The following is a 19,397-nucleotide window of genomic DNA, read 5'->3' on the forward strand; positions in this document are numbered from 1 at the left end:
ATAATGAATCATTTTCAGAATTGCTGTTTAAGAATGAAGGTAGACATCAATATTTTACATCAGGTTTTACATTCTTATGGAAATGCGTTAGACAATATACTCTACATGTTTCCATTTAGTCCCATCGATTTTAACACGATCTTAAAAATGTTATAGAAAAAAACTTGGCATAGCAAGGATGTTGAAAGAAAAGGAAGATAATATAAATTTTATTTGGACCCGGATAAATGAATAAATGTTTATATACATGCTTCAAATGTATGTTATCTAAATGGCCATCAATAATTTCATGATTTGCTATACAATTTCTATTGATACAAGAGACACCAGGATATCTCATAAAACCTTCTCGATATCTTCATGAACATTCTCTACTCCATCCTTCAAAAACTCCCGACAACTTTGAAGTACAGCCGCATGAAATGCTGGTGCATTTTCGAGGAAGACAAAATGTTCACCCTAAACAACAACAAAGAACAATGCACAATTATGAGGAAAAACAAAACAAAACCTATCAATTTCTGACGGTAACAAATAATAGCTATCTCGAAAACATGGTGACATCTCTAAGGTTCACATTATAAAGCCCCAAAGCTTTGTCTTTGGATTTATGCTACAACAAAACTAAAAGGTATTTCTATGTCTCACATCGCAAAGCCACCAAGCTTCATCTATACCAATATTATCTTCATGAACGTTCATCTTCATGAACGTTCTCTACTCCATCCTTCAAAAACTCCCGACAACTTTGAAGGACAGCCGCATGAAATGCTGGTGCATTTTCGAGGAAGACAAAATGTCCACCCTAAACAACAACAAAGAACAATGCACAATTATGAGGAAAAACAAAACAAAACCTATCAATTTCTGACTGTAACAAATAATAGCTATCTCGAAAACATGGTGACATCTCTAAGGTTCACATTATAAAGCCCCAAGCTTCGTCTTTGGATTTATGCTACAACAAAACTAAAAGGTATTTCTATGTCTCGCATCGCAAAGCCACCAAGCTTCATCTATACCAATATTATCAACCAAACATTGCAGATTGTGCATTATTATCAACCGAACTCTCAAATCTATGTGGCTAACATTGCAAAGATAAGCTTCATCCATTATATTTCTACCAGAAAAACATAACTGGCTATCAGCAAAAACTCTATGGAATCTTTAAATGAGAACGCTGAGCTTTATCTTTAACTTTATGTCGGTAACATATAAGCTATCACCAAAACTCTATGCATTCTCTAAGGTGACATTACAAGGAAAGAGGAAATATTCATCAAAAATATACTTTTGAAACTGTGACAAAACTCTATGAAAACTGTAACGCTGACATTAGCAAGTCGATCTTCACTAAAACAAATCCATAGGGAATGCAAAAATGCAACAAAATCTCTAAGCTGGATATTATCAACCTGTCCATCTATAAATTCCTGTAGGAAACATAACAAACTACCAACATAAGGTTATCGACTCTGTAAGGCTGTCATCTCAAAGCCAAGCTGTGGGGGGGAAGCCAAACCAGTATTTAATTGAACCACTGTCTGGATTTCTCCTTTCTTCATGGACTACTCTCATATAGTAGAATTGTTCTATGATGATTGCTTCAACAAAAACAATATGAACCATAGAAGCAAAAACAGATACCTTCTCGATTTTTAGTATACTATGAGGAACGGTCATTTTGCTACAAGCAGCCTCGGCTCCTTTGTAATACATCCAATCTTCTTTACCATATATGAATGACGTTGGAACTTTCCAATCAGCCGCGCTGATGCAAAGTTAAAAAATAAACAATAGAGCATTAAGTTTAGACCAAAAATACGATTCAATTCTTAACTTAATCAAAGATGTGTCTCATGTAAAGCATTTTCATGATGCAAACCTTTGTACAAGTGGGCTCCTCGCAAAACCCCCCAAAGCAAAGAGATATTTGAGGCACAACTCTCCACTAGCCTTAGCCGCCAAGGTATGGTACATATAATCTACATTTAGAGAATGGGCGGGATCATATTCATTTAATCCATTATGATCTTAACAATGATGTGATGTTGTGGGCTTTTTTACATTAGCGTTCTCAAGAATTATATACTAAATTGATGTTGCATGGTTTTCCACATTAGCATAGAAAGAAACCTGAAAGCAAGACAGACTCCTTTTCACTCAACCTCGCACCAGGCGACCTTGAACTAAACCTTCTGCTCGTGTAGCCCCTTACCAAATTAGGTCCCCATCAACCTGCAATTCTGTGGAAACCAAAATCTAAGGCTCAGGTTGCAATATGATCCAAAACAATACACTATGTGAATGCTGTCCCTTATTGAAATTCTAAGATTCAAATATATAAAGGTACAGGTTGTGGGAGCTCCACAACCTTAAGGTTGTATGACCAATTAGGTTGAAACCATAATGTTTGCCCTAAAAGGCAATGACTTTAATGTTATGCTAAAGCACGTGATTCTAAATTTTTAGGTTATTATTCATACCTAATAACCTTTTGAGGGGTGAAGTTCAATTCCCATAGATGACTAATTATAGCACCCATCCATGTGGATTTGAACCTGAGAAGCTGCTCTGACTTTTCATCTGACTCAATGGAGAAACCCACTGGACCAACCAACACTAAACGTTGCACATGTTCTGGATGCTGCAAAAAAGAGCATAATAAAAACAAATATGACCTATATAACGTAGAGCACTGTGCCCATAAATGGACCAAGAAAACGTAAAGATTATGCACAATCCATTTGCAGTTATATTATGGATTCTTCCTCACCTTCAAAGCATACTTTGCTGCAACATAGCCTCCCATCGAATGACCCAAAAGAATGAATTTTTCTAGTTTTTTAGCTTTTCGCCATGCTTCCAAAGAATCAATGAACCATGCATCAGTCTCTGCAAATATAGTATTTCATTGTATCCATAATCACGTTCAAATAAACGACTAAATCATCCTATCCATAGCCATACATCTCGTATAAAAACATGCATATGATTTCCATGACAATACTATACTGAAACCTGTATGGAAACACAAGAAGTTTCTCTAGAAACAAAGTTTATTTAACTGAGATTCTTAGTTATCCTTAAGAATGACAAAGAAAAGTGTCAATAACAAACCTGAGATTCTGAAATAACTGGGAATCTAATTGATTTACATAGATTTAAGAAAAGTGGTACTTACCCAAGTTGATCTATGGCAATCACATTAAAGTGATTTGCAAGGCCATCAAAGTTCCTGAAGAAGAATCCTTGTGATGCTCCATAGCCATGAAGCATAACCAAAGTCGGGGCATTTTCCGACTTATTTTTAAATGTAACTGTGTTTATATATTGTGTCTCAGGACTGACGGATCTGAACCACGTCAAACTGCTTCCAGAAGGTCCTGAACCAATATCCACTTGTTCGTGAACATATGGAGTCCTGAAAGACAGCAAAAATGTGTATAGATGTCAATATGTACCACAGTGCCATTATAACCTAAACAGAGTGCAGATGCATATCCTTGAAATGGACAGCATTATTTAGAAACTGACCTCCAAATTTGAAAATATCATGGAATTCAAATGATAGAAAAATGCCTCAGTACTCTAAAAATTATTTCCGGTATTAGGAATCTGCACCATCTATGGTGGCATTTTCATGTTGCTGCAAAACAAATTTCCGCGTGTTTTCTTCCTCTGCGCAGTTTCAGTTGTGTTCTACGACATTCCTACAACCCTCTTCTATGCGGTTGCTACATAGAAATCAAATTTGTTTCCTTTTCTCTTTGATGGTTGATCTTCTAAGTCAAAGAGGTACGTTATTCCCTTTTATTCATTCGGCAGACCATTTTTTGCATCAAAACGTGTTCAGTAAATGGCCATGGCTGAGAGCAATCATGTATTTCAGATGTTTGTTGTTGAGGATAAATTGGATAGAACAAAATACCCTCTCTGGGCTTATATGATGCGCCATGTATTAGTAGTAAAAAGGTTGTGGAATGTGGTTCAGGGGGTTGAAAAACGTCCTGTTGTTGAGAACACAAACGCTGATGGTACTGATTCTGTTGAGGATGTTGATCATCCTACTCATGCTCATGCTGCAATTTCTGTTGTACCAAATGCAGAGCAACTTTGTTGGGATGTCAAAGATGCTTAGGCACATGGTTTGATAGCTTTGTTTGTGAAACATGCCATTATTACCCATATTCGCTCTTGCAAGATAGCAAAGGATGCTTGGGATACTCTTACCACTTTGTACCAACCAAGAAATGAGGCTCATGTTGCTTATATCTTTGAAAATAATTGGAGAGTGAGCACATGAACGAAGGTGATTCTATGGACAACTTTCTTACGAAAATCAAAGATTTAAAGGAACAATTAATTTCTACTGATGAAATGATACCCGATAGTTCACTTGTGCAGACTGTTCTAAATGGTCTTCCTGATTCATATCAGAGTGTTGCTTCTACTCTTCGTTTAATGATGAAAGGAAATCCCAATGTCGTATTATTTGAGGAGTTAGTTTCTGTTTTGTTACAGGAAGATCAATCTAGGCAAAACAGGTCTATTATGCGTGTTGCAGATCAAGCTTTCCTAGAAACCAGAGATTTGCTAATACTTCACAAGTGAATGAAAAAAAACAAGTGCAAAAACAAAAACTATTGTAAAGGAATTGATCATATTATAAAGAACTATCCAAAATTGGCGGCAAAAGAGGCAAAGAAAAAAGTAGGACTCGTTGTTGCATAAGTCTCTACACCGAAAACAGAGTCTGCAAATCTTGTACAGAATGAAGAATGGGCATTTACTATTGTTTGCAGTTTTGACCCATCTTCACTTGAACAATGTATGTCTATTGTAGAATCAGATGTTTGGTACTTCGATAGTGGGGTAAGCAAACAAATTACCTCGCAAAGCAATTTCTTCACTTCATTGGAGCCTACCCCTACAGGGAATACTATCACATGCGCCAACAACTCATCTTATCCAATTATGGGTGTTGGTAAGATCATTTTAACTACTGCTGATGGTAGTTCTTTCACCTTGTCAAATGCTTTGTTTGTGCCAGGGATCAAGAAAAATTTGTTGTTAGTTTCAGCATTAGCCAAGCTTGGCTTGGTTGTTAAATTTGTTGATGACAAGTGTACAATTCACGATTTGTCCAATGGCGATGTTATTTTTTGCTTCTGGCATTTTACGTCGTGGACCGTATAAGCTCATAGATTATGAAAGATCTATAAATGATTCAGCATGTGCAATACAAGATTCTCAGGCTATTTCAGATGCAAAGATTTGGCCTGCACACTTTGGTCATCTGAATTTGGCAAGTTTGCTTCGCCTGCAAAAATCTGAAATGGTGTCCTCCTTGCCCAAACTTGAGGCACCTCGGAAGCATGTCTGTGAAGGTTGTATTTTGGGCAAAATGCAACATTCATCCTTTCCAAAAGATGGTTCAGTGGTCATAGTGATGTTTGTGGTCCTATGCAAACACATTCTCTTGGGAACTATCTTTACTTCGTGACTTTCATTGATGACTTTTCCAGGCATGCCTGGGTATATCCATTGGAGGCAAAATCTGAAGTGTTTCTGCGCTTCAAACAATTTCTAGCTTTGGTTGAAAATATGTCAGCATGTAAAATGGACACCCTTTGTTCTGATCAAGGGGGGAAGTATATGTCTTCAGAGTTTAATGCATTTTTTACTGAACATGGGATAAACAATCAGTGTACAATGCCATATACACCTCAACAGAATGAATTGTTGAAAGAAAGAATAGGTCACTCATGGAAATGACGAGGTGTATGGTCAAACGTCAAGCTTTACCACATAGTTTCTGGCTTGAGGTTGTCATGTGTGCAACATATGTACTTAACAAGTGTCTCACTAAAGCGTTGCACTATCACTCCATATGAGGCTTGGCATGGCCAAAAGCCATCTGTTGCTCATCTACGTGTTTTTGGTTGTTTGGCATATGCATTAGTGCTTAAACAACAACGCAAAAAATTGGATGATAAACAATGAAATGTATTTTTGTAGGATATAGTTCTGAAAGTAAAGGCTATCGTCTATATCATCAACAGTCTAAACGCATTCTCATTAGCCGTTGTCGTGATGTGTTCAACACATAGTGCGAAACCACCCTCAAAAGAGAATAAAATAGTAGTCCAAATAAACTAATGTTGTTAAATCAGCTACAGTAATAAATGAAAGGATAAAAAGTTAGAAGCGATTTTCGAAAGTAGACAAAAGTAGAGAAAAAGATGGGAAAAGAAAAGCTAGACGTGGATATGAGGAGCAAGGTCGAGTAAAAAGCTCGTAATTTCCTCGTCCAATGTCCAAATTAGAAAATGAAATATGCATAAGAAAGCTAACAGAAAGAGCTTTCTAAGAATATCTTGCATGTCAAATTTGACGTTACGGAACAGAAATAGTGATAAAAAGAAACTTGACTCATACAGACAAATTTTTAGGAAAGAAGAAGAAGAAAGGAAGCAAGAAATCCTAAACCTATAATAAGAGCTCATTTTAAGAAGAAGGGGGGAGGGAGAAGGAACGCAGAAGCTCTACTCAATTGGAAAGCGGAAGAAGAAGGATCAACAACATCAAGAGGCATCATCAACAAAGAAACTCCTTCTATATTCCACTCTCTTCTTTTCTCCACCTCTCTTTCCCCTTCCTTTATAAACAATCCTTCATATTCACATCCAACCCATTGTAACATGATTCTTATATTATAAAAGAATCTATTATTTTGCAATAAACTAATGTTTTGTTTCACCTATGTGTCTTATGTGTAAATCTTGATCGTGTTGTGTGTGTGAGCTCTAATTCCTTCCAGTCCATAACCCCGGTGGTTCCGCCTCACGATCCACACATAGTGACGGATGTGCTTTGTGGTCATGAGTGTATATAGAAGGGAATCTCCAAAATTTGGCAGACCTTATATTTCTATTGACATGGATTGCTGTCACTTTGGTTCACATGGCAAAGAATTTCCCATAATTGTACATTTCATTAACAAACATTGATATCCATTGAAAGTTCTATATGATATATTGATGGGTGGATTAAAGGTTAAAGTTTGTACGAAGTAAACTTTGTAACACACATTTCGAACACCTTTATGTACAAAAGCATGCATTTGTGAAGTGGATAGAATGCTTAACATAAATTTTAAATAGCATTGGGAAGGGGGAAATGATAGTGCCTGTCCAAAGAAATTGAAGTCATACTAAATAAATATGAAGGCTTTCCAACTTGTGGTGTATTACAACCTCTCATAACATGCTCATGCGCTTGAAAACGACAACTTTTTGTAAGCTACATGTGGGATAGAAATACAAGACCAAACTACTAGCATATAATATGGTGGGGAATCCATCTCTCTAAGCATGTCATGGGATAGGCGAACTTACAAGAGCAAACTATTTAACAAAGCATACGGTGGGAAATTGATCTATCTCAGCATGTCACTCGAATAGTGTTTTATTACACAATGTTTTTCTTGAACAAACTGCAGAACACGGATGAGAGAGTGGGTAAGTCTAATGAGAAGGGCATTTTTCCAATGGGAAGGAAGGAATATATGATAAATAGAAGGGAAACAGAGGAGGGCATCTCGGGAATTAAATGATCGCACTACTAATTGACGGCGTGTGGCCCATGTGACAGAAAACACACTTAGGATGACCTTATGGAATTGTAACGGCGCACTCTGGACACACCCCGGCCGCCTAGAGGGGATATTAAAGGAATCAGATATAGTTTGCCTAGTAGAAACACACCAAAGCCCAAATAGGGGACTCCCACGAGTCGAAGGATTTCGTTGGGAGTCGGCTTTTAGACAAACCTCACGTCGATGCACTACCAGGGGATCTGGAGGTGTCGCAATATTGTTTCGGAGGGAGCTACATAATAGGATAGAAATACTGAGCACTGACCCAGAAGCTCGTTTTATGTGGGTGAAAGTCTCCACAAGCAAGGACAAGGCAGTAATTTTCGCCATTTGTTACTTCCCCCCAAAAGGCTCTCGTTATAATCTGGCTGGCGAGGCGAGATTAGTTGATGACGGAGTGCCACATGGGCCTTCCCCATATGAACCTCTATCGGATGACATAATCCGATATTCTTCCCAAGGCGAAGTATTCCTTGTAGGAGACTTTAATGCGAGAACCCAATCCCGACAATGCACAATATTTCAAATGAATAGAAACCTAGAAATGGTAAATGTTGATCCTTCAGACATAGACACCACACGTAAATCAAAGGATCAAGGTGCAGACGCCACGAGCTTTGGCCATCATTTGCTCGAACTCGGTAGTCGGCACCAGATGGTCATATATAATGGTTTAGCCAAGTGGCCAGGTTCGGAAGAGCTCACATGTTTCCCACATGGAGGAGGGGAAAGCACAGTCGATTATCTAATAGGACGCCCTGAAGCCACCCACATGATTAACTCCTTCCGAGTGGCCCCATGTCCTATTGGCGCGGACCATAGTTTCTTATACTTCGAGATAAAATGCGATATCTCTAACGTCACCAACTCTAGTCAACCACGCCATGACATCACAATACATTTCACACATGAGCTCTCTGACATATATGCTCGACATGTTCAAGCCCATCTGTCCTCCCTTGATCCCTCCCTACCTTTAGAGAGCCTTAATACGAAACTCACACACATCCTTCATTCTGCAGCGGTTAGCAGCTTCCCATACACGAAACACTCCAATCAAGGTAAAGTAGGATCTATGCCACAAAATAGATGGTATGATGAGGATTGTAGGTGCTTACATCGACAACTTACAATATCGCAACTCAGTGGTAGTATTACCTCAGTACAAGCTCGTAAAGAAATGCGCAAGATGACACGTCGTAAGAGACGAGCATGGGAGGCATCCCAATATTGGGAACTCTACCACATGCTCATGAGTAACGATTGTGCCACTGCATGGAAGAGATTACGGGAACCACGACCACAAACACCCATCGAAGATCCCGAAACTTGGCACACTTATACAGAGAGACTTTACCACATCCCAAACCAACCACCCATTCCAATGCCTTCCACACCCCGACCTACTGTGGGGACACTCTTCACGACCTCTAGGGTCACGAAGGTCATAAAGAAATTACAACATAGGAAGTCCATGGACCACACAGGGTTGCGAGCAGAACACATCATATACGCGAGAGAGTGCCTAGCTCCCTTACTAACTCTAATCTTCAATCGTGCCCTTGCAGAGGGTTTTCCATCACAATGGACCATGAACACAGTGGCCCCCATACATAAGGGGGGGGACCCCATGGACCCAAATACTTATAGGACCATTATGATAGGTCATACCCTTGCTAAATTATATGGTGCAGTAATGGAGGCAGAGCTTAGCGAGTATATGGAGACCTTAAATCTTCGTGCACCTGAACAGGCCGGTTTTAGACGAGCCTTCTCCACTATTGACCATATCTTCACACTTAGATGCTTAATTGACCAGACTAAGGCTCGCAAGAAGAAACTATATTGTTGTTTTGTGGACTTCCGCAAAGCCTTTGACACGGTCCCTAGAGAGCGGTTGTTTGATAGGCTTAAGAGCTTGAGGATACCAGATGACATGGTTTGGGCCATCTACGCACTATATGAACAAGTGTCCGGGTGTGTTCGATGCCCAGGCGGCATATCCGATAGTTTCACTAGCACTATTGGTGTAAAACAAGGTTGCCCCTTATCTCCGACTCTTTTTGGGATCTACATTGATGAGATCACAGATTTTATTGCTCGTAAGGGAGGCAATGGAGTAGTCCTTGGAGATACGCAGGTGCGTATCTTGCTCTATGCAGATGACATAGTTTTGCTCTCTGAATCCGAACACGACCTACAAAGGCACCTTAATGCCTTAGATGACTTTTGCACACAACGAGGATTGGTAGTGAATCTAGGGAAAACTAAAGTCCTTATCTTCCACACGTCGGCCCAAGTTAGGGCTAAGTGTCACCTAACTATCTCCCATAGCCCAGTTGAGGTGGTTGGATCATATGTCTATCTCGGAGTCACTTTCAGTGCCCGCTCAGGTAAATTTTCGATGACACAAGCAGCGAAGGATAGACTTACAAGAGGACATGCATCCCTCTCACTCCTCGAGAGACAATGCCACCAAGCATACTTCCAAGAGCCACGAACTAAAGGGTGGCTCTTTGACTCATTAGTGACTCCCTCTCTCATGTATGCATCAGCGGTTTGGGCCCCAGGACTACCATCTTTCATGTGGACGCAATTAGAGAGACCATTGGTGATGATGTTATCACGCCAACTCCGAAGCAAATCGTCGATCCCACATGACATTATTAGGGCTGAGTTCACTCTACCCCCTATGTTAGTAGAAGCACTTTTTCAACTGGTAGTCTTTATACACAGGATACATAACCAACCACTTGATAGAATATCCCACCAAGCCTTTAAGGCTTCTCGAGCATTGTATGAGTCCGGCTATACTAGCTCATGGTATGGCATGATGGTGAGTTGGCTTCTTGCCAACGGTCTAGACATTACTAACCTCCCCCCCCTCAAGTACGACCACACGAATGATAACACTTTACTCTCTCATGAGGACCGTAATAAAGTAATACGCCAAGAAATATGGCAAATTTATACCCGGTATAAATGGCTCACCCCACTAGAGCCACTCCCATCTAAAATGTCGTACTATAAAGAACACTTTATGCACTTCTCTGAGTTAGGTTTTATCACGCGCCCAAAATATCTAGATGTATTCTTACCACATGCACTAAGGGTTGCCATTGGTCAACTTAGAATATCATCTCACCAACTTGAGATTGAGAATGGACGTACTAATGGAGTCCCTAGGGAGGAAAGGATATGTAGGTTATGCCACATAGAGATAGAGGATGAGTACCATTTTACATGCAAATGCCCCACCTATGCCGAGATAAGGGCAAAATACCAAGACATACTTGGTTCCTCTCCCACCCTCCCTAAACTATTAGATACACTAGATATAAAGAAATTAGGTAGATACATCTTAGAATTGAAACACCACAGAGAGAACAAATTACAAAACGTTGATAATAATGTTGCTAATGTTTACCAACATATAACAAATGAAGTTTTTCAGGAACAGGGGGAGACAATGAATGTCGACACACCTGTACCACTCGGACTTCTCCTTGATGAAGCAGAAAATCAAAGAAGAACCAAACGCCCTCGGATGCCGGGTTTCAAAGCAACTCGACGAGATGTAGAAGCAATAAAGAAAATAAGGGAACGTGAACTACACCGCCTAGAAGCCATGGCTAGGGCACTCTATGCATCGGGACCATGGGTCACACCCACACCAAAAACTTTTGACCTCCCACTTCTTTTTGAGAGACTTGGGTGGAAATGAGATTAGGCTTGGTGCAAAGTTTTGTACACTACTAGAACTTTCTTAGCTTAAGCTATTTTCTTTTATTTTTAGTTTTGATGATTGGATAAACACTCATCTTTTGTTGTAACCTATTTGTCTCATGGGCCAAATTTGGCCTTAGAAGACGTTAATATATCTTTCTTTCTTTCTTTCTCTCTCTCGCTCTCTCTCTCTCTCTTGCATCTCTCTTTGTTCTACTCCTCTTCCCTCACTTGTCTCCTCCTCTGCCTCTACCTCTGCTGCTGCCATGGCTCTTCAACGCCCTCAGACGATTCTCGACTTCTCTCCCATCGCCTCTTTCCCTTGCATCACCTCGACACCGCCTCTTTACACAGCTAGGTCAGGGTTCTCTTTATCAGTTTCTTTTTTCATCTCTATCTCATTTTGATCTTTCCTTTCCTCTTTTTTTTTTCGTTCGTTAGTTTAGTTAGAATATATATATATATATGTGTGTGTGTGTGTGTGTGTGTGTGTGTGTGTGTGTGTAAATTCAACGTTTTGAATAGAGTGATACGTGAATAGGGCAAAACCAAATCTAGAGAATGATTTATACCTGTATATTTCATTATCTTTGTGATGTAAATGATGAATATTGAGTGAGTTAGAATTAGAATTAGAATTAGAATTTTTATCGTCCAGAAAGAGGTCAATTTTGACCTATGGGACCAGAGTATACATGTGTTCTTGATATGTGTCTCCTTCCTAAGAAGGGGTATTCATACATTGAAGCACAAAGTCTCCATGTATGAATGAAGCATACACATATGAGCTCAACCTTCTCGGTGGTTCATCGAAAGAAAGAAGAGGGAGATAGAGAGAGGTGGAGTAGTTGAGATGAAATGGGAGAATGGTTTGTATCTGTATATCCAGAGATATAAAGGAAGGAAGGAAGGAGGAAAGATATATCAATATCTACTAGAGGCCAAAAACAGCCTATTAGACAAATTGTGATTACAAAAACTAGCGAACTCATTTTATTCATACTAAAACTAAAATAAAAACCCTTCATTATCTTAGTGCATGTGGTGAAATTATTTTTGGGATGGTTTATGAACATGAAGTGCATGGCTTATATATACGAGAGTAATGGTGACTGGGCTTCATATCCAACATTGGTCGATGCAGTGAAATGCCATTATGAATTTTTTTAACAAGTGCCTGGATTTCCTTGTGCGGATTGGACACGGTGGATTCTACATAGAGGGTAGCATACATCTCTCTGATGTGGTTAAAATCTGGCATCTGTACAAAAATGTTCCTCACTTTCGATCTCTGCTTCATATAATTTGCAAAATCTTTCAGTTCTAGGTATGCGAAGTGTTTGTGTTGCCTCAATCTCTAGTTGATGGAAGAGAACTCTGAGTTGGTTTATTTCTTTGCGAGCACTTTGGCGCACATAGATGTCCATGTACCTCAGTTCTTGTATGAATCCATCCTCTGAAATGATCTTCATAATAAGCTGTCTTTGAGGGAAGTGGCTCCCTTTGTGAGCCAAGTCTTTTGTATGTAGATTTCCATAGGCCTTACCACCATACCTTGTTCTTTTCATAATTTTGGAGAGGTGTGCAATATTGAGAAGGTGGCAACTTCTCAATGTTGAGGCCATTGTGTATTGAATTACTTTCTCACATGTGAATACCATGATCCTTCTGTGTGCTCTGTTGTTACCATTTGCCTCAATGCTTCAAACGCCTCATTTGTAATTCTTTGAGGTGGCATGGTTCCAATTCATTTTGGTGGTGTTCACTGTCTGAAATGATCTTTGGTGCTTTGGATGCTTTGCTATGTATAATCTGTGACAACTTCATGATTTAGTTCGAAGATGCATGGGGTGAATGCGTTTATTTGTGGAGGTTTATGAGAAGATCATCTTATCAATGAGCCCAGTCTGCATAGGGGCGTCACTCAGCTTTTCAGGTGTAATGTGTAATTCTTTGAGGTGGCATGGTTCGAATCCAGTTGATGAGGTTCACTGTTTAGAATGATCTCTTGTTCTGTGGATGTTTTATTATTTATCATCTGTGGCAACATAATGATGTATGAAGATGCATGTGTTTATTTTTGGAGATGAGAAGATAATTTTATTAAGGAGATCAGTTTGCATAGGAGCTTTGCTCAGCTTTTCCCTTGATGGTTGAGATCCAAAATCCTAATTGTTTTGAAGAAACAAGAATGCTTTGTCAAGTTTAAGATTGATGGATACGAATATGTCTACAACACAACCTGAATTCTGGTGGCCTTGGTGTGTAGATTATATGGATATGGTTTGTATATATTATATCCTACTGATATGTCAGCGTATCTCTTGGAGTATTGTGTAGACTCTCTTTACTATACCTATAGCCCATTCAAACTCTATTTTTTTTGGATACTACACGCTACGCAGGAGTTGATGTGAGGCCAATGTGAAAGAGCCTCTTGATTGCGCTGAATCGTTTTTTGCTTTGAATCTTTCTAACTATGGTATTGCACTGATATTGCAAGTTAGTCAATCTCAAAGTTTTGTTGGTATTTTGAAGTGGGTTTTCAAGCTCTCTGTTTTAAAGAGAAGAGCATATGTCTTTTCCTTGTATGTTTAGGACCTGGGGGTCACCACTCTTGAAATTAAAATAATTAAATATTTTTCAACTCCATTTGTCTCAATAGGGATCTATCTTAATTTATGCTATATTTTCTGATAATCACTGTCTTAATTTTACATTTTTGATGTTTGAATCCGTTTATAAGATGCAAGCCAAATGTAAAACTTTGAAGCTTTATACTTTAGGCAGGCCATAAACCAGATTGGGAGAAAACACATCGAAAGCTAATATATATTTTTATTGACTATTAGAGCAAGCTGTTTGCGAACTTAATATTTTTGTTATGAAAGTTAGGTAATGTACAATGACTTGATATGCTTTTATGTATTAAAATAATAACCATAAAAGGCTATTGTTTGGTTCTCCTTAAACAGACTAAACAGTGACTGTTGCAATTGGTCATTTGGAGGTTTGGTTGCCTCCAGGACATTCAGAATCTCAATTAGTAAGAAACCGACGTCAAAGAGTCGGAACTCAAGGCTGGTTGTTCGAGCAGATTCTGTATGGATACGACTATTCCTTTTCATTCATCAACTACATTCTCAGTGCATTTCTCATGGGTGAGCTTCAAAAAAGCTTATATTATTATTTTTAGGACTATTACAACATTCTTGGTGTGTCAAAAACTACAAGCAAATCAGAAATCAAAAGTTGTAAGTATTGGAAGTCTTAATTGTCTCTTGGCAAATATTTGGAAGGCTTAATTGGCCTGTAAAAGTGACACAGTTTTATTGATTTGTTTTCCAGCTTATCGGAAATTGGCGAGGCAATATCATCCAGATGTCAACAAGTGAGTCTATTTTAGTCAATTATTCAGTCATGGTTGAGTCTATTTCAAATCATGCAGCATATATGCGGCATATATGTGAAGCCTATCCTGACCAAAGGTCGTGGGGATTGTAGTAAAAGTATGGAGTGGTATGAAGAAGTTAACATGTCTGGAATGCATAGGCTCACTTCACCTCACATTCATCTACTTTATAGATCTAATAAGATTGAGAAACTTGGAAGATGTATGGATGTAACTTTGAATCAACATTTGGTGAAAGAAAGCAATATCAGTTGAGGAAACTTGATTTTCACAACACCGTGATGTTATTTTTGTGGAGGATGCAATTCAGCCACTTCTTTCATGTACTAAGGAGACATCAATTAGATCCAGAGATGTGTATGACACTTTGTTGCCTCTTTTTACAAGTGGACAACTAAGTGTTGGCCCACTTGAGGCACCTTCTCAGCCTTTGAGCGCTACTCATAATGATGCAGATCATTCCATTTCTGATGCAGATAATTCTATTTCTGATGCAAACTTACATGATGCATTTATTAATGAGAGGGCTGATATAGAGGAGGCAAAGACTGTGCCTAAATGGCTGTTGCAAACTTTGCAAGATAGCAAATTAGATGTTACTTTGTCATATCATACTCGTTCAGGTTCTCATAGTGCTTCTTTTGCATCAGATTGTTATGCTATGGCTGCCTCTAGTCTTTGTGATGAGAATGAGCCAGTTTCTTTTGATGAAGCACAAAATTCAGAAAATTGGATGGCTGCTATGCAATCAAAATATGAAGCTATTATGAAGACTGGTATATGTCTTTATGTGACTTGCCTCCTGGCAAGAGGGCTATTGGCACTAAGTGGGTATATAAGCTGAAGCGTAAACCTGATGGAACAGTTGACAGGTATAAGGCTAGGCTTGTTGCGAAAGGTTATACCCATAGATTGACACATGCGTGATATTCGTGATATTCTCCATGCGCAATATTCTCTATATTCGAGAATATAAAATGGCCCTAAGAATATTAAAAAACCATTTGTTTTGCAAAATAGATATAAAATATTTATTTATTTATTTAAATAAATTTATTTTACCAAAAAAAGAACAATTATTCATTAATAGATTATAGTGTCAAGAGAGTTTATGAAACTTATTTTAATTAATCAATTTTTAAAAAACGAATATTTTTATATTTACTATACAAATATGATTAGTATAAACTTTGAATATATGATTAGTTTGAAGTACTATTTTTAATGTCAAAATAAAAATATCCATAAATTTTGAGGGAATAAAAAGTGAGAAATTAATGAGCTTTTATTTTATTTATTAAAAATAAAATAAATACTTATAATTTATAAGTTATACATTTATTATAAAAATTTAGTAATGACAAATCCCCAAGTCCCTCTTTTATTATCCCTATTTATTGTCTAAGTTCCTTTTTTTTATCCTAGAAAATTAAAAAAGACAAAGTTTTTTTGTTTTTTGTTTTAGTTAAATGAATACTTGACCACATATTCGTATTCGTATTCATTTGCATTCGAATGGGAAACCCGACGAATGCGAATATGTCAATCTATGGTTATACCCAAGAAAAAGGCATTGATTTTGATGAGAACTTTGCTCCCACCTGCCGTATGACTAATGTTCGTAGAATCTGTGCAATTGCAGCTCATCGTGGTTGGAATGTACATCAATTGGACATTAAAACAACATTTCTAAATGGTGATCTTCACGAGGTGTATGTATCTCAGCCCCATGGTTTTGTGCAGAAAGGGCACAAATACAAAGTGTGCAGGTATGGCTTGAAGCAAGCACCACGTTCTTGGTATGAAAAGATACATGCCTATTTGATTGCATTTGCGTTTGAGAATAGTCCAACTGAAAGCGCCTTATATGTTAAGCGTGCTGATGATGAATTCCGAATCATGGTTGTGTATGTTGATGATATGTTGCTCATTGGTCCCAAGGAGAAACACATTGCTGTCTTTAAGGCTGATTTGCATGCCTCTTTTGAGATATTAGATTTGGGACATTTGCATCATTATTTGGGCATTCAATTTATGCAAGTTGATGGTGGAATAGCTTTGTGTCAATCGAAATACATTGAGACATTATTGCATCATTTTGGCCTTGAAGATTGTAAACCTATTGCCAATCCCATGGAGACAAGTTTACGTGAGCCTTCATGATGTTGGAGATGCATTTGATGTTATTCTCTATCAGCAGGCAGTTGGATGTTTGATTAACTTATGCATAACCCAACCTGATATTCAGTTTGTTGTCACTCAGATGAGCAGGTTCATGCATTGCCCAGGAGTTAAGCATTGGCAAGTAGTTAAGCACATCCTTCACTACTTGGGTGGTACCCGGTCACTTGGATTGTTTTACCCCAAGGGGGGAATCACTACAGCCAGACCTGCATGCTTTTTCTAACTTTGATTGGGCTGGATGTTATGACACGTGTGTCCATGAGTGGTTTTTGCTTCATGCTTGGTAGCTCTTGCATATCTTGGTTGAGCAAGAAGCAACCTACTATGGCCACTTCCAGTTATGAGGCTGAGTATAGGGCAGCTTTCACAGATACCGTTGAGTGTGTGTGGCTTAGATGCCTTTTAGCTGATTTGGGTGTTGGTCAGTCTTCTGCCACCACCATCTTCACTGACAGTCAAAGAGCAATGGTAGTTGCGAGAAACCCTGTGTTCCATGCTCGCACTAAGCATATTGAGGTGCATTATTACTATGTCAAGGAAAGGTTCTTTGCTGGAGAGATCAGTTTGGCTTATGTGCCCACACATGAGAACATTGTAGACCTCTTCACAAAGGCTATGCCTAGGGAGAAGTTTGAAGCTTTCTGCAAAGCTTTAGGCCTACTCCCATTTGTGGATTGATCTCTATCCACATAGCTTGGCACTTGCTTAACCATGAGTGCCAGCTCCTTGTTCACCGCATCACTCCCAAGGGGGATTTGTTGACATAGTTTGGTAGTGATGTGTGTGAACAGACTTGGGACAATGATTTGTGAACACACTTAGGACCATAGGGACATTTTTTTTCCCTCTTTAGGAGGTTTTTTCCCCCTGTCTATAAATACGCTCATAACCCTAAAGTGGAAAACTTTTTTGTGATTCAAAACAAGGACCCAACATCCTCTAAACTATGAATCATTGAAATATTGACTTCATCATTTTAAGAATTTTAGATCAAGGCATATTTTAACATTTTAATCAAATTATTTTGTGTTTTCCAGATTCATTAGAAATTACGGTAAAACTATTTACCTTTAATCATTTCAGAAAATTTAGATCAAGGAATATTTTAACATTTTGATCAAATTATTTTGTGTTTTCCACATTCATTAGAAATTACAGTAAAACTATTTAGCTTTGTGTAGGTTCATTAGATCAACTCAATTTCTTCCTTGTATAGAGCACACAACATACACCTCACAAATAACGGATGTCTCACTTTCTCTCTAATGGATACTATGATATTCATAAGCTTGCCTCTTGCTCGCTTGACTTCTTTTCAATTAATATTTCCTAGTTTTTTAATCAATATTTGATGCTGCTTTGTCCCTTTTTTCAGGGAAAAACCTCGCTTTCGTTTCTTCGTCAAATTTTTACTTGCTTTTTCTCATCCAATTTTACTAAATTCTCTTTCTTTTTCTTCTATCTTACTTCAAAATTGACTAAATTTTCTTTGTTATTTTCACTAAAATTTTGCTTCAAAATTGACTAAATTTGCTTTGTTATTTTCACTAAAAAATTGATTCTAGATGCACTCCCTTTTTAATCAAATTTTCATTCTTTTCTTCCATTTCAAATTCAATGAGATTCTAAGCGTCATGTTTTCTGACATATTCTACAGAATTAGTCTATGGAAAGAAGAAAGATTTACTTTACTAGAGAGAGTAGACGTTGCTCTGATGCGATAATAGCTTTGGTGGAGGTTGGAGTCCACCGCAAACTTCTCTGCAGTGACGAAGAACGACCACTAGCAGTAGTGATCGAATCGACTGAGGAAGCTACAGAAGCTTCTGACACCATTGCTAGATTGAATACCGTGGTAGAAGATCTCCTGATCCCAGCACGCATAAACATGTAAATATATTTATATCTAAAAAGAAGATCTGGATTGGTTGCTCCTGCTCAACTGTGCACGAAGAAGATGATGAGCAGGAGAGAGAGAGAGAGAGAGAGAGAGAGAGAGAGAGATTGCTTCTGTGTTTGAATGAGTGAGAGAATGAGTTGTGAGAGTGTGTTTTGGCAGGAGTGGAAGGAGTACATATTTATTTATTTTGAATTTTGAATTATGTTTGAATGGCTTTTTGCTTGCGTCACGCACTACGTCACCGTATGTGTCCGTCCGTCTCCGCCTTCTTCCCCACGCCGCCGCCGCCGCCAGAAGAAGAAGAAGAGGAAGCCTTTTTGTTTTAGTGCGTTTTCCTTCTTTGCCACGCTTCCTCCTCCAAAAGAAGAAGAAAAAGGCCTCCCCCATCACCAAACCGACAATATGTACATATTCCCCATCTTGTTACACCAAGCAGGCTTATTCCAATTCACTGATTCGTTCTTTAAATTGCTAGCTAATTGGGTTCTAATTATATGAATGTTCGCTTTGTC

At 38.4% G+C, this 19,397-nt stretch overlaps 3 protein-coding genes across 4 annotated transcripts; 1 reads left to right on the forward strand and 2 right to left on the reverse strand.

Annotated features, from left to right (window-relative positions):
* Window positions 1-181: 181 nt before the first annotated feature.
* LOC147869413 (1-acylglycerol-3-phosphate O-acyltransferase-like) lies at window positions 182-2,976 on the reverse strand. 2 transcript variants are annotated; one of them, XM_087329141.1, is made up of 6 exons: window positions 2,780-2,976; window positions 2,490-2,650; window positions 2,140-2,249; window positions 1,889-1,988; window positions 1,651-1,774; window positions 182-805 (listed from the first exon to the last, which is right to left on the reverse strand). In XM_087329141.1, the coding sequence occupies exons 4-6, from the start codon at window positions 1,981-1,983 to the stop codon at window positions 689-691; spliced, it is 336 nt and encodes a 111-aa protein (XP_087185267.1). In that variant the 5' UTR covers window positions 1,984-1,988; window positions 2,140-2,249; window positions 2,490-2,650; window positions 2,780-2,976; the 3' UTR covers window positions 182-688. The 2 variants fall into 2 exon arrangements, with proteins under 2 accessions (XP_087185267.1, XP_087185270.1); XM_087329144.1 differs by having other exon boundaries at window positions 2,780-2,959.
* A 189-nt stretch (window positions 2,977-3,165) lies between these two features.
* Window positions 3,166-18,908, reverse strand: LOC147869414 (1-acylglycerol-3-phosphate O-acyltransferase-like). The gene is made up of 2 exons (XM_087329137.1): window positions 18,673-18,908; window positions 3,166-3,427 (listed from the first exon to the last, which is right to left on the reverse strand). Exons 1-2 carry the CDS (start codon window positions 18,873-18,875, stop codon window positions 3,184-3,186), a joined length of 447 nt encoding a protein of 148 aa, XP_087185263.1. The 5' UTR covers window positions 18,876-18,908; the 3' UTR covers window positions 3,166-3,183.
* On the forward strand, window positions 11,566-14,829 carry LOC147869415 (uncharacterized). The gene is made up of 4 exons (XM_087338465.1): window positions 11,566-11,747; window positions 14,365-14,491; window positions 14,586-14,643; window positions 14,738-14,829. The coding sequence occupies exons 1-4, from the start codon at window positions 11,656-11,658 to the stop codon at window positions 14,782-14,784; spliced, it is 324 nt and encodes a 107-aa protein (XP_087194591.1). The 5' UTR covers window positions 11,566-11,655; the 3' UTR covers window positions 14,785-14,829.
* Window positions 18,909-19,397: the final 489 nt, after the last annotated feature.

The sequence above is a fragment of the Azolla caroliniana genome, unplaced genomic scaffold, assembly GCF_043228905.1.
Source record: "Azolla caroliniana isolate FFs.n. ecotype wild unplaced genomic scaffold, voAzoCaro1.0.p SCAF_1, whole genome shotgun sequence".
NCBI classification, from domain to species: domain Eukaryota; kingdom Viridiplantae; phylum Streptophyta; class Polypodiopsida; order Salviniales; family Salviniaceae; genus Azolla; species Azolla caroliniana.